The 15,607-nt window shown below is 28.6% G+C and overlaps 2 protein-coding genes across 3 annotated transcripts in view; both read right to left on the bottom strand.

The window, feature by feature from the left end:
* The window catches only part of LOC123005812 (proton-coupled amino acid transporter-like protein CG1139), a 20,589-nt gene extending 9,978 nt beyond the window's left edge, over positions 1-10,611 (bottom strand). Inside the window, exons 1-2 of one of the 2 annotated variants that reach the window (XM_044399800.1) lie at positions 10,449-10,611; positions 650-739 (exon numbers count right to left, since the gene is read on the bottom strand). In XM_044399800.1, coding sequence (XP_044255735.1) covers positions 650-708 — 59 coding nt within the window. In that variant the 5' untranslated portion in view covers positions 709-739; positions 10,449-10,611. Of the gene's footprint in view, positions 1-649; positions 740-5,352; positions 5,511-10,448 lie in introns of those variants that run through there. The other variant, XM_044399791.1, reaches the window with a different exon arrangement.
* A 2,341-nt stretch (positions 10,612-12,952) lies between these two features.
* The window catches only part of LOC123016405 (glucose dehydrogenase [FAD, quinone]-like), a 6,150-nt gene continuing 3,495 nt past the window's right edge, over positions 12,953-15,607 (bottom strand). The window contains exon 3 of the mRNA XM_044416781.1: positions 12,953-14,510. Within this exon, the coding sequence (XP_044272716.1) occupies positions 13,003-14,510 (1,508 nt within the window). The 3' untranslated portion in view covers positions 12,953-13,002. The remainder of the gene's footprint in view (positions 14,511-15,607) is intronic.

The raw sequence follows: 15,607 nt of genomic DNA, 5'->3' as shown, positions 1-15,607 counted from the left end.
TAGCGTTAACTTTAAAATAATTTGGTCATTTTTTAATTGTTTTGTCACAATTACATAAACTAAAATAGTTTTCTTCTTAAAAACTGGGTACATTACTCCAAAATAACTCCAATTTTGATAAAATTTGATTTGAGTGTCTGACTCAAAAAAGCTAAACTCTAGCCTAAACTAGCCCAAATGGCATCAATTTTAAAATATTTGTGTTATTTTTGACTTGTCTTGATAAAATTACAAGAAAATAATAAACTCAAAAAAATTACACCTCCCGTTGGGACACGCTTTATCATTCCTATTATTAATTAATTGCTTTTGTACTAAAAAACTGCTTGAAATTGTAATTATTTTATTTCAATGTTAGAGATGAGTAGTGTTTATAAAAATTAAACTAATAAAAAACACAGTATTTTCACACCCACATCTTAAATTGCCTTTAAAAACCAATTTTTTGAGTTAAATAATATGCAAGTTTGTTTAAATAAGTCATTTTTGGGTTCAGTAGAACCAGAGACTGTGTTTTAGCTTGGGACACTAATTTAGTTATTTCACATTTCTGAAGACAAGCTCAGGATCAAGTCCAATGCCAAGCTATGAATGGAATTTTTCGCACATAAAAATAACCCGAATTGTGTTTAAATTTTTTCAAACTCACCTGTGGTTGCTTTTGCCGTCGTCGTTGATAAAAGCCGGATTATCGACATGTCCACTCATTGTTCTAAATTATGTTGTTGAAAAAATCAATCTGGAAAAAGGACGAGCTTCGTTAAAAACCAACTCGACATAACAACTATCACTAATGTACTGGCAACGAATCTCCTAGCAGATTGAAACAAACTACAACTAAAAGGATCATAAAATATTTTTAATTTGTAGCAGAGACAAATACAATGCTACAAGGTGGAGAGTTCATATTTTTAAACGGATTTCGAGCTTTGGCAATTAGTGACGTCACGATTCGAATGTATACTTTGCGTTTCTATTTTTAAAAAACTTTAGAAGGAAGCTCGCTTTTTAGCAATTATATCATAATGTCCTTTTTTGTTGACACGGAAGGACAGAAACTGTTGTGTAACAATTTATATAAAAAAGTACTATTTTCATTATTATTAAACAGAAAATGAAATTTGCTATTAACACTAAAATTGGTGTTTTGACCAACGCAATATTTTTTTATCATTATCGATAATAATTATACCTACTTAAAAAAAATATTACAGTTTATGTTTTGCGATAATAAATTTACATACTTTTGTTAAACTTGCGTACGTTGTAACCGGTGAAAGAAATCAAACAAAATCTAATTAAAGTTTTGTTTGACACACAAGACGTAGTTTTAATCTAGATTTCATTATTTCATGGCCGCTACAATGCATATATTAGCTTTTTTCCTCACAAATGCAGATTATTGTTCATTTCTGCTTATATCTACACGCCTAATTTTAGTCGGAATAAATTATATTGAAACCTGTTACAGTAAAAATTCTCGTGTTGTTGAAAGAAACCAGAAGTTCTCAACTTTAATTGCAAACAAAGTGAATACTAAACAGTTAAATTTTTGCATATTGTAATTTCCGGATAATAGAAGGTTAGGGTCAGGTTCTCGTCCTTCTTGTCTTAACTTTCCCTTCAATCGAATGATAGGACAATTATTTATTGAAATTGAATTACGTCAGCTATATAATCACCGGTTAGGTGCACTGATATACTGCTTATCACTGAAATTGCAACATCAAGAAAATGACTTTTTAAATAATAAAAAAATTAGTTAATGCAAATGAATTTTTGGGATCAAGTTTAGGACCATACAAAAAAAGTGAAAGAACTGCCATAAAAAAGCCCCGAGTTGTACATAACTTTTTGCTCAGAATTATTTTTTATTCAGTTAATCAATCAATAAACACTAAAAACGTAAATTAAAGTAAAACAGTAAAAAAACATGTAGTAAATAATTATATTATCTTCAATAAATGACTAAATTGCTTCAGTTTTACCGATTAAGAAATGTTGTTTTTGTGAAAATACTAAAAGGTTACAATTAGTGATAATATTTTTAGAATGTAATGACTTTTTATCTTCAACAATTGTAAAAATAAATTATTGAGTAAACTGCCTCTAAAATGCCAAAGTGGAGCACTAAGCAAGAAACTTCAAACATTTTCAGTTTGAAAAAATTATGTTTCTAAAGATTTCCATTTTTTTATAGGTGTACTCGTAAGACTAGGTTTTCGAAAATCCTGTAGGACCAAATTTGACAAGTTTGTTTTAGAATAAAATTTTTTAGCAAAATTGTTAAACGTGCAACTTCGATTTTGAGATTGGAAGAAACAGTTAACAGATTTAATTTATATGGATAAAGTTTGATTCGGTGGAATCAATAAAAAAAAATGAAAAAGACATAATTTAGTTGAAACAAAATTTCATTAGACTGTTTTTTTACAAACAAAAACATTAGAAATGAACAAAATATTTTTGAATAAAAATCTCTGACTTAAAGTTTTGAGATGTCTAATCATCGGTTATGTCCTCAATTAGCATTTTTAGGGGCACAAATATACTGCTTATCACTGAAATTGCAACATCAAGAAAATCTCTTTTTAAATTATAAAAAATTAATTACTGCAACTGAATTTTTTGGGGTCAAGTTTAGAACCATACAAAAAAAGTTGAAAAGTGAAAGAACTGCAATAAAAAAGCCCCGAGGTGTACATAACTTTTTGCTCAGAATTATTTTTTATTTAATTAATCAATTAATAAACACAATAAAAACATAAATTAAAAAACCGTAAAAAAACATGTAGCAAATAATTATATTTTTATCTTGAGCATAAATTATTAAATTGCTACAGTTTTACCTATTAATAAATGTTTTTTTTTAATACTAAAAGGTTACATTTAGTGATAACACTTTTATAATGTAAATATTTTTTTGAGTAAACTGTACTATTTTAAGTTTTTCTCTAAAAATGCAAAGTGGAAAATCAAACAAGAAACTTCGAACATTTTTAATTTGAAAAAATTATGTTTTTAAAGATTTCCATTTTTTACAAGTATACTCATAAGAGTTTAGGTTTTCTAAAATCCTGTAGGACCAAATTTGACGAGTTTGTTGTAGAATGAAATTTTTAGCAAAATTGTTGCAAGTTTTAGAAAACGTGCAATTTCGATTTTGAGATTAGGAGAAACAGTTAACAGATTTAATTTATATGGATAAAGTCTGATTCAGTGAAACAAAATAAAAAAAGACATAATTTAGTTGAAATAAAATTTCATTAGGCTGTTTCTTACAAACAAAAACTTTAGAAATGAACAAAATATTTTTGACTAAAAATCTCTGACTTAAAGTTTTGAGATATCTAATTATTAGTTATATCTCCAATTAGCATTTTTAGGTGCACAAATATACTGCTTATTACTGAAATTGCAACATTAAGAAAATATCTTTTTCAATTATAAAAAAATTAGTTTTTGCAGCTAAATTTTTTGGGGTCAAGTTTAGGACCAAGAACTATACAGTACATAAAAAAAGTTAAATTGAAAAAACTGCAATAAAAAAGTCCCGAGGTGAACATAACTTGTTGCTCAAAATTATTTTTTATTTAAATAATCAATCAATAAACACAATAAAAACGTAAATTAAAGTAAATCAGTTAAAAAAACATATAGTAAATAATTAAATTTTTATCTTGTGCATAAATGACTAAATTGCTATAGTTTTAACTATTTAGAAATATTGTTTTTTTTTTAAATTAAAAGGTTACAATTAGTGATAACATTTTTATAATGTAATGACTTTTTATCTTCAACAATTTTTTTTTTTTTGAGTAAACTGAATTGTTTTAAGTTTTTCTCTAAAAATGCCAAACAAGGAACTTCCAAAATTTTTAGTTCGAAAAAATTATGTTTCTAAAGACATCCAAGTATACTCGTAAGACTCTAGGTTTTCTAAAATCCTGTAGCACCAAATTTGACGAGTTTGTTTCAGAATGAAATTGTTGAAAGTTTTAGTAAACGAGATTGGAAGAAATTGTTAAGAGATTTAATTTTTATGGATAAAGTTTGATTCGGTGAAAAAAAATTAAAAAAAATAAATAAAAAACACATAATTTAGTTGAAACAAAATTTCATTAGACTGTTTTTTACAAACAAAAACTTTATAAATAAACAAAATATTTTTGACTTAAAATTATTATCGCTATGTCAATTCACGTTTTTAGGTGTTACACTTTCAGTGACACATAGTATACAAGTGAATTCAAAAGTCTTGAACCACCTTTTGGATAGTGATAAGAGACATCTAACTACGTTAAAAGTTTCCAGGACAAAAAATGTTTGAGTTTTTATTCACGAGATACAGCTTTTTAAAGAGTTAATTTTGGTCTAGTTCACCAATCGAGAGTTGATTTTTTTAATCACGCTGTATATTGACAACAACCGATCAAGTGTAAAGTTTGAGTGTAATTATGGTCAAATTATGAAAATTTATCAAGCGTGTCAGGTTCAAAACATAAAACTCATCGGTTTTCTTCCACCCTATGTGAATAAATTTAAATAGAGAGAAAATCTAATAAAACGACTTGTTTGTAAACAAATATCGGTAATGCAACTGTTTCAAATGACAATAGTAATTTTTCCGTGTTTGTGGAAAAATTTAATTGATTTTTTTCCGGTTAAAACGAGTTAATTTGTGAATGGTGCTCCTTGTCAATGATGATAATAATTATCGATGATGATAAAGATCGCCCCATTTAGAGTTTTCGGAAAAGATTTGCATTGCGATTCAGCCTTGACAAAATTCTAATGAGACTATAAAGAGACACATTATCAGAGAATGAAAGAAGATGAAAATGAATTGTAGTAGGACGAATTGGTCCACGTGTAGGCCCCACTCACAATTATTATAATATTATGCAATTCTTCTATGGACTTAAGTAGAATTCTCGACCTCATTGCAAAAATAATTTCTCAATAGAGCCATCGGAGGAAAACGCTTATTATCTATTAACTAAAGTGGTTTTTTATTGCGGACTTGATACAATAAATATCAACAAATATGTAAATGCAGATTAACACTCCTGTTGTATCAAACTAGGAATAAATATTAAATTTTATTTGCGAAAATATTACTGTGTAAAAATAGTTCGAAATTAAGTAAATGTAATAAATTAGTTTGAACCGACGAAAAATTCCGTATTCCTAATGTAAACTAAATAAAAATATATTATATCATAAATCTGTGGTTGTGTCATCTTTTGGAGAATCTGTATTTATAATAGTCAAATATTATGAAATTTATGAATGAACTTGAATGCAAAACAAATAATTGCAAACCCCGGTTTAAAAAAAAAGTCAATTTACCTTAATTAGATTTGGCTATTTTGGTGGGGACTGAAGACACTCCAGTTTCGGTGCAAAACACATAACAATGAAAGCCGCCACTGTAGTTGTTAACATCAGCGTTGCAAACAATAAACAAAAAGTTCTACCGTAAAACCTGTCGCTTTTATAATATCTCGCTGATTGTTGACAGACGATTGCGATGAAGTGAGCACTTCAGTTAAAAGTTTCAGGTATTCCTTCGGAAATCTCCACTGTTTTCTTAACCTCGATAAATATGATGTTGTTACAAATTGACAATTTAAATGTAAAAATTGAATTAACGACTCGTATAGTCACTTAATAATGTAATTGCTCCGGTAAATAGCTTGTTTTTTGTGTATCTTTGTACTTTACGAGCTTGGGGCTCTAAAAATTTCGCGGAGGTGGAGGTGGAGATTCACACCTCCAAATCAAAATTCTACGAAATCAAGGTTTGTGGTTTCAGCCATTTTTCAAATACAGGAAAACACATTCAAGTGGCTCTCTTCAAGTGAAGTATTTTCGCGATCTGGCTTTTGGATCAAGGAAAAGTGTTTTTTCACAAGGATTAAGTTTTTGAATTATTTTATTGTCAAGTCAGAATAAATTCAATTTGCTCACTAAAAAGAAAAAAAATTCCATAATTTTTCACATGACGTTTGTGGTGCCAATTACCCATAATTGCACAAAACTTAAACAAAGAAACTCCAGTGTTGAGACAATTCCTGAAAATGAATGGAAATATATTTTTTATGTTAGCTGTGCATCGAAAATAGTTTTTTTTTAATTTGTTTGCTTTTTTAACTAGAGCACCTTGAAACTATAACTAGTAAAAATGAACAAAGCATAGGAATTTGTGTAAAGTTATGTTTTTTTTTGCAAAATGCTCAAAGTTGTACAAGTGGTACTTGTTTTTGTTCCGGTTGGTAAGCAGAAAGGTCTACTTCGAATACATTTCTTATTAGTCATCATTTCTTCCTGATTTTGTAATTATTACTATTAAGTCGTTGCTCAAGATGAAAGATCTTTGAGTAAATTGTGCGCTTGGTTTAAATTAACCTTAATCTTTTTTAAACTATGTGCGAAAACTAGAAATTTCTATGTTTGCTAAAAGAATTTTACTTCGTCGTTTATAAGATTTTAATATTTGCTTAGTAATTAATGCAAAATAAGCTACTTGAACGTTTCACAATTTGGTGATAAAACTCGAAAGGTTTCTGAAACTTATCGCAATTAGGTAATTTATTTCAAGTGTTTTCAGTTTAAAGCAGAAATCAAAAATTTGGGAACTGATTGTATTTGTATTTGGGTTAATAAAAATTGACAAAATTTGGAAATTTGTAAGAGTAATTTTAAAATATGCGACATTATCTAAATCCATAAATCTCAAAGGTGCTATGAGCTATGGCGTTTGTGAAAATAGTCTATAATAAGAAAGAAAATCTTTCTCTCAAATAATCCCAATTTCGATAAAATTTGCTGATATTTTGTCTTGTTTTTCACTCAGAAAAAAATAATTTTTCGAAACAGCCAAAAATAGCGTCAATTGTAAAATAATTAGGCTATTTTTTGACTTATTTTGACAAAATTTTAGAAATAAGAGAGTTATTTTTGAGGAAATCGCTGGAAGCAGACAAAAATAAGGTCAATTTTGATCGCATTTCATGTTCTTCTGAAAAAACTACAGTACTAATGAAATTTCCTCCTCAAAAACAAGTTAAATCATTCAAAATAGCGTTAACTTGAAAATATTTGCTTATTTTATGAATTGTTTTGAGGAAATTAGCTGAACTAAAAGAGTTTTTTTAACTTAAAAACTGACTCCTATTTTGATAAAATTTAATTTGTGAGTTTCTCACTCAAAAAAGCTAAATATATCGAGCCTAAACTAGCCCAAAATAGCATCAATTTTACGTTTGACTTGTTTTACAAGAAAATAGTAAAGTTTTTCACTCAAAAGCGACAAAATTAAGGTCGATTTTTTGTTTGAACAAAATCTCAGGAAATAATATGTATTATTGTTGTGTGTTTTAAAATTATCATGTGATTTGGTTTGAAGTTTTTTATTTTGTAAAAAAAACAATATATTTTTAGATAATGTGTAGGAAAGCACAATTCGGCTTGTAATATTAAAACAATTGATAAGAATTTATTGAACTGTTTCCCACAATCGTACAAGTTTCTCAATACCAAATTTTTAGATTCGTAACATTTTAAAGCAAAGATTATCACATCGCATGAAGGAAAGATACCAAAATTTCCCTTTTTCTTTCTAGAAACTCTCAAATGGCTGATAATCTAATTCAACAATAGTCCTTTGTTCAACACTTTTTATTTTTTTTAAGTATGATAAATAATGATAAATAAGCGATATGGCAACGAAAAATACAAAATTTTAATAAAACTTTCTGAAGGCCTTTTCTCTCAAACCGAAACGATTCTGAAAATTTTAAAAAAATGATGATTACATGATTATTAATTCTTTTCATTACACAATTTGAAAAATGAAAAAAAAAAAAAATAGGTAAAAATTTTAATTAAAAATACCAAATAATTTGTTTTCTGAGATTAACTAACCACATTAATTGTTCTTTATAATGGACACATTTTACACGTACAAATAATTATTTTTTTACAACAACATAAAATTTCAGCATTTTTAAAATGTCACAAAAATTATAATGGCTGAATTATGTTTATGAAGTCGTAAAATATGCGAAAATATTTCAGATGATTAGTTGGTTATTTCAGGGATAGTGATATCTCAACATTTTTTTTAATATGGAAATATGAAAATTGTTTTCAGTAAAGTGATACAAAATATGTAAACAAATTGAATATTTTTTACAGTAATCCAAGCTGCATCAAGTTTTCTATTAATAATTTAAATAAAAAAATATTTTTATTGAATAATAGTAATTGCAAAGTACCAGTTACAAAAGACCTTGAAAGTGTACAATAAAATTATAATGAATTCTAGTTGTTAAAAATAAATTGAAAATTATATTATTGTGGCCTACATTTTGTCATCATTATCCAATTTGGGTTGGTATAGTCCTGTGAAAATTTCAATTATTTTTTTTGTTGCAACAAATGCATCATATAATCAGCACTTGTAACTTATCATCACTAACCTGCCTAAAATTTGGTTGGCAACTCCTTAACTAAGCAAAAATGTGATAGTAGAAAAATCACACTTAACCTTTTGACGGTGTAGTAGAATTTTACTACATTTTATGAATCACTAATGCATAGATATGAAGAGCGTAATGAAAAAACACTTGAAAGATTAATTAAAAGTGATATGAGAATATCAAATGCATGTTTTGTATATTAGCGAAAATGATTGATCTTTTTGCAATTAATAATTTTTTTCTAACAAAAATGTACGATAGAGTTTGAAGTAGTTTTTGTTTGGTTAAATTAAAACTCATGTTCCTTGCAAATAAATCAAATCAAAAACTCGCCTTTGACAACCTTCTTCACCTTGGTAGAAAATAATAATGGGAAAACCATGAATTGTTAAGTAGTACACATTCTGAGAAAGGCTACAAATAATGTTTTAGAGCCACTGACCGCTACCGCAAATTCGCCAAAAATGAAACCGTTAAAAAATATAAACATTTGCATATTGTTTCTCTCTCGAAAAAAAAAACACTCGCTTTTGGGTGATGATGTCAGAGAGATTTAAAAACGAAGATTCCAGTTCAAATTTTTTTAATTCATAATAAAAAGTAGTGAAGGTGAAATGAACAAGGCCTGATTTTGATGTAAACAAGTTATATAAAATTGAGTTTTTACATTTTTATTTATTTTTCATTTTATCCTTTTACATATTCTATTTGTTTGTTTTGGTTTTTTAATTTATTCAACAATAACGTTTTTTTCTTTTTGATGAATTAACAAAATTAATATTTTTGGGTTGTGGTGGTCGAAACTTGTTTAGTCTAGATAGAGCCAGATGCAAAAATCTTGTCTTGTAGTTTTTTCTCGTATGTCGTGTGTTAATTTTTTATAGCTCGTTTCCGTGTAGAACATGAATATTTACGAACGCTAAATGTTTGAAATTCTGCCGAAATAATTAAGCAGAATTTTTTTTGATCTATTTGTATCAAGAAATATTGGAAAGATGATTGTATTTTATCAAAAAAAAATATTTTAAACTATTTTAAATTATTATTTATCAAGTAAATAAATACTCACAGTTATAGGCAGCCAACTTAACACTTAAAACTTTTTCCATAAATTTTTTTTTTCTTTATAGGCAAAACTGTTAGATTTTTTTTTAACCGTGTAAAACACAAAGTATGCTTTTTGTCATTTGCACCGTTTTCGTGTGTTTCTTATACACATAAATCACTTTTCTTGTACTAAATTAAGTTTCAAAACATCAATATAAAACGTGTTTCGGTTATATTACGAGTTATTCAAGGTTTTAATTTCTATTTCTCAAGGACTAATGGTAAATCAAAACACTGTCAGAATTTCTGATTCTATTTTAATGAATACAGTTGAACCTCTATATAATGATTAAAAGCCACGTGACCCGAATAACTAAAATAAGTGGGGCTAATATAAAATATTTAACAGTCACGTGGTTTTGTCATTCCTTCAGACTATCGAGGTTGTACTGTAAATAAAAAAGAGTTTAAATAATTTTTCAGATTATTACTAAAATTTTTCAGATGCCAAGTAAAAAGTACAATATTATGTGATTAAAACATTCTTGTGAAATAATAGATTAGAAGGGAAAAAATAACGAGTTATAAAAGTGCAAATTTGTTTTAAGCATTGTTAACCTTGAACTTTATAGTACAATTCTTTCATTTGTTACATTTAACTATAAAAAAATTTTAATTAACACTTAACGCAACAACAATCATTTTATGTCAAATTCTAGCGTTTAAGACTTTTGTGTTTCTAGAAAAAAAATTGTAAATTTGGTAAATCTCAAAAAATAATATTTGTTTAAACGTGGCATATTTGGGGTTATTAATATCAGTTAGCTTTTTGTTAAAATAAAAGAAATCGATCAAATTTTTTTGTTTTTTTTAAAGATCTGTTTGTTATCACACGAAATATGAAAAAGTACTCACCAAATTGGCACTTTTCACTTCACATTTGACGGTAAGAGTTACTAACTTATTTCACGTCGCCACTGTGAGTAAGACAGAATTGGATCGATGTTAGATAAAAATCTAAGTCAAGTCCGTTTAATGGTAATTATAGTACAAGTAATTTTGCACTGTAGGTATTATGTTGGCATGTCGAATGCGAAAAGACTTTCTATTTCAACGAGTTTCTAGGTTAATACAGTAATGTTCAAAATTTTTAATAAACAGGTTTATTTTGCAACTGTATTAATTGTGTAATACTTTCAACTGCAAATCATAAATAACTAAATAAAAACAAATACAATGCAAAATTACTGCAAATACAAAATTAACAATATAAAATGTTCCAAAAAAAAGTCGTAAAATATTTGAGTTATTCTAGTAATTGTTGGAAAATGGAAATACCACTTGCATTTTGTCAAAGACCTTCAGTTCCTAATTTAGTGATTTTTTACGTTATTTTGATAAAAACCGAGTTTTTCGCTTGAAAAATGTTCAAATGTTTGAAAAAAAACAGAAATAACATAATTTTTTGGCTTGTTTGAGCAAAATTTTGCGAGAAAAATGCGTTTCTGACTGAAAAACGTATAAAATCACCTGAAAAAAGTAAAAATCAATTAATTTTTTATCTGAATTGTTTACTTTTCAGCTTGTTTTGATAAAACCTCGCTCAAAAAGGACAAAAACAGACCCAATAAATAATGCTTAATCTAATTTGGTGATTTTTCCTCTTATTTTGACAAAAAAAACCTGAATTTGTAGCTTAAGAATATGCTTAAATGTTTGAAAAAGTTATAAATAACATTTTTTTGCTTTGATTAAGCAAAATTTTGACAAAAACAACTGAAAAAACACCCGAAAAAGTCTAAATAATGTATTTTTTGACCAAATTTATAAAATAATATATTTCTCTCTTAAAAATGACCAGCATCAACCAAAATTAACTAAAATAGATTTAATTTGGTAATTTTTCACTTTGTCTGAATCTAATTTCTTGAAAAAAGTGCGTTTTTGACTGAAAAGTGAGTTGAAAACAATCGAATAAAACAAATATTTTCAATATAAGTGATTTTTCGATGTAGTTTGCTGAGATCTTAGATATTAAATGTTCAGCTTGTTTTGATAAAATCTCGCCCAAAAACAAGCTAAATTAAACAAAACATATTAACAAACCTAATAAATAATGCGACTTTTAATCTAATTTGATGATTTTTCCTCTTATTTTGACAAAAAAAAAACTGAATTTGTAGCTTAAGAACATGCTTAAATGTTTGAAAAAGATATAAAAAACATCTTTTTTACCTTGTGTAAGTCAAATTTTGAAAAAAACAACTGAAAAGTAAATTAAAAACAATCGAAAAAAGCAAATATAAACTCATTTTCTATATAATTCAGTGATTTTTCGATGTAATTTGCTGAGATTTCAGATATTAAATATTCAGCTTGTTTTGATAAAATCTCGCCCAAAAACGAGCTAAATTAAACAAAACATTTTAACAGACCTAATAAAAAATGCGAACTTTAATCTAATTTGGTGATTTTTCCTCTTATTTTGACAAAAAACTAAATTTGTAGCTTAAAAACATGCTTAATTATTTGAAAAAGACACAAATAACACCTTTTTTATCTTGTTTAAGAAAAATTATAGAAAAAACAACTGAAAAACACCTGGAAAAGTAAAAAATAATCTATTTCTTGACCAAGTTTTGTAAAATAGTAAACTGTTCCTTTAAAAATGACCCACATCAAGCAAAATTAACTAAATAAATTTAGTTTGATAATTTTTCAGTTTGTCTGAAACTAATTCGTTTTTGATTGAAAAATGAATTAAAAACAATAGAAAAAAGCAAATATTAACTAATTTTTAGTATAATTCAGTGATTTGTTGACGTAGTTTGCTGAAATTTATTTAGCAAAAGTGATTTCCGACACAAACAGATTGTTTAAACAAAAACAACACCATCTTTAACTTAATTTGGTGATTTTTTGGTTTGTTTAAGTAAAACTTTGGCAAAAATTGCGCATTTGTCTAAAAAAGAAAAATAATTTTTAGTTTATTTTTTTAGAGTTTTGATATGACTTTGTATTCAATTTTATTACCGTAATAACTTATGCAACTAAATAAACATAACGGTTTTTGTTTTTTAGTGAGACTTTGTTTTAATTTCTTTGTTAATTTAAGTCGGAAGTGAGGTGATTAAAATTTATTAGTTTCTAATTTTATTTATGTGCACCTAAGAAAAAACTTGAAGTGAAAACGACTAAAATAATCTTTTTAAACAACAGAATTGTTAATTTGTAGTGTTTATAAGTAATCATCTGATATTCTCTTTGTTCCTTTTTGGTTTTAATTTTTTGGACACATGCAAACATCATTCAAAAAACGAGCAAAAAGAAATATAAAACAATGAAAATTTTAAAATCTCTAAATCATCAAAATCTCGAGACATTTATTTGAAAATTAGAAAATGAAGAGTAAATCTTACTACTTTGACTAGAAATTTTTATTAGAGATAAATAGCTACACACTACAATTTCAAAAATAGTCAAGAAAAACATCATAATCGTCATTATTCTTATACTTTTCCTTAAGTATATCGCCCATTTGTTCTCCAACCATAACAGCAGGTGCAGTGGGATGTCCCGCCAAAGCAAAAGGAAAAACACTTGCATCAGCGACTCTCAACTTCTTTATCCCAAAAACCTTCAATTCCGAATCCACGACAGCCCCCTCTCTGGGATTTCGTCCCATGGGACATGAACCCAATGGATGATACACATTTATGGTAAGTTGTCGTATGGCACAATACCAATACTCCCGACTCAAAAACTGGTAGTGACTACAAGCCGTCAATTGACCACCAGCTAAAGTCGCATCCATGGATCTGAAAGCTCGAGTTTGGGACATCTGCATAAGCAATTCCACTCCTTCGTAGAGCACATTTATGTCTTTATTTTCGGGATCTGAGAGGAAATTTGCGTCGATTAGAGGGAATTGAAAGGGATCTTTGCTCCTAAGTCGAACAGTTCCACTCGATTTTGAGTGTAAGGTTATGACATAAACTGCGAAGGTACTACCCACGTCTTGGTACCGATACACATCATCGTACGTTTGGTCGGTTAATCTGAAGGCTCTTTGTTGTAAAACAGTCGAGGCGACGGCTGGGATAAACATAAATTCAAGATCCGGAATTCCGGTACCTCTGGTGTAGCTTGATTCGTAAAAACCCACTCCTTGGTTATTCCCCGGAATTGCTAAAGGACCAACTCCTCTAAAATACTGTTGAATATAATCCTCTAAAGGTTCAATCGGTTCGGTGTAATTCGTCCGGAATGCAACTCCATAAAACGTGGGATTATCCAAGAGAGTACTCCCAACTTCCAAATCTTGAACAACTTCAATCCCCAAGTCCTGCAAGTGGTACCCAGGCCCAATCCCGGACAACATCAGGAGTTGCGGCGTGTTGAACACCCCCGCTGACAAAACCACCTCTTTTTTCGCCCTCACGAAATAATTCCTCCCTCCGTGAGTGAACTCAACTCCAATCGCTGAACGAGTGAATTTATCAATGACAATTCTCGTGACGAAACTCCCAGTGAGAACTTTCAAGTTTGGACGGTTTAAAACAGACCGGATGAAGGCTTTCCCTGTGTCCATTCGGGTACCAAAAGCTGTGTTGAGTTGGGCACTTGAGGCGCCTAATCTGTTGGCGTTGTAATCAGCAACTCCCAAACCCATTTCTCTGTTGGCTTCCAGAAACACGTCCAGTTGGGGACTTCGGGGTAAGTGGTGTTCCACTTGCCAATAACCCCCAGTGCCGTGGTATTCGGGCTCGTAAGGTTGGGTGTAGTCGCGGTAAACGAAGTTTTCCGACTTTTTGAAGTATTGGAGGACACTTGGGTAGGACCAGCGGGAGTTTCCGACGAGCTGGCCCCAGTAGTCGAAGTCGGTTTTGTGGCCGCGGGAGTAGATAAGGCCGTTGATTAGGGTGGAACCACCAACACCGCGACCTCGAGGGTAGAAGCATTCCTGGTCTATCAAACCTAAAAAAGCATTACTTCAATACATATTTACTTTTAACATTAGCATGATCAATTTGTATGTGCAAATAAAATTGATTGCTTATTTTTCGTAACTACTAATAAAATTAGGGTTTTTTCTTCCACTGGTTTGTCATTCGACATTCTTATTCAGGAAAATTTTAGTTCTTTTTGTTTTCAAGTAACTAGGATTAGTTAAACATCAGTTTCTAATTTGGTGATTTTTTACCTTCTTTTGACAAAAAAACAAGTTTTTCGCTTAAAAAATGCTCAAATTGTTGGAAAAAACAAAAGTAACATCATTTTTTGGCTTATGTGAGCGAAATTTTGTCAGAATAGTGCGTTTCTGACTAAAAAACGTACTCAAACACCTGAAAACGTTAAAAATAATTTAATTTTCTATCTAAATTGCTCCTTTTTTAGCTAACTAAATTGAGAAAAACAGTTCCGAAAAATAAAATCACTTTTAATATAATTTAGTGATTCTTCACCTTATTTTGACAAAAAAACTGAACTGATGCTCAAATGTTTGAAAAAGACACACTTTATGCCTTTTTTATCTAAGTTTTACACCTTTTCAGCTTTTTGATAAAATCTTGCTTATAAAATGTGCTAAATTGAACAAAATAGTTCTAAAGAATAACGCCACACTTTTAATTTAATTTGGTGATTTTTCCTCTTATTTTGACAAAAAAATTGAATTTTTAGGTTAAGAACATATTTAAATGTTTGAAAAAGATACACATAACATCTTTTTTTGCCTTGTTTCATCAACTGAAAAAACACTAGAAAAAGTCAAAAATAATGCAGCATCAAACATTAACTAAGACAGAGTTAGTTTGGCAATTTTTCAATTTGTCTCAATCTGATTTCATGAAAAAAGTGCGTTTTTGACTGAAAAATGAGTTAAAAACAATCGAAAAAAGCAAATACAAACTCATTTTCAGTATAATAAAAAAAGTGATTTCTGACACGAAAAAAGCAAGAATAACGCTTTTTTAACCTAATGACCTGCATCAAGCAAAATTAACTAAAATAGATTTAGCTTGGTAATTTTTTACTTTGTCTGAATCTAGTTTCTTGAAAAAAGTGCGTTTTTG

The sequence above is a fragment of the Tribolium madens genome, unplaced genomic scaffold (assembly GCF_015345945.1).
Source record: "Tribolium madens isolate multiple individuals breed KSU strain unplaced genomic scaffold, Tmad_KSU_1.1 Scaffold_11;HRSCAF=98;Tcas5.2_LG3b, whole genome shotgun sequence".
Classification (NCBI taxonomy): domain Eukaryota; kingdom Metazoa; phylum Arthropoda; class Insecta; order Coleoptera; family Tenebrionidae; genus Tribolium; species Tribolium madens.
This window is presented reverse-complemented; position numbering and strand designations above follow the sequence as displayed.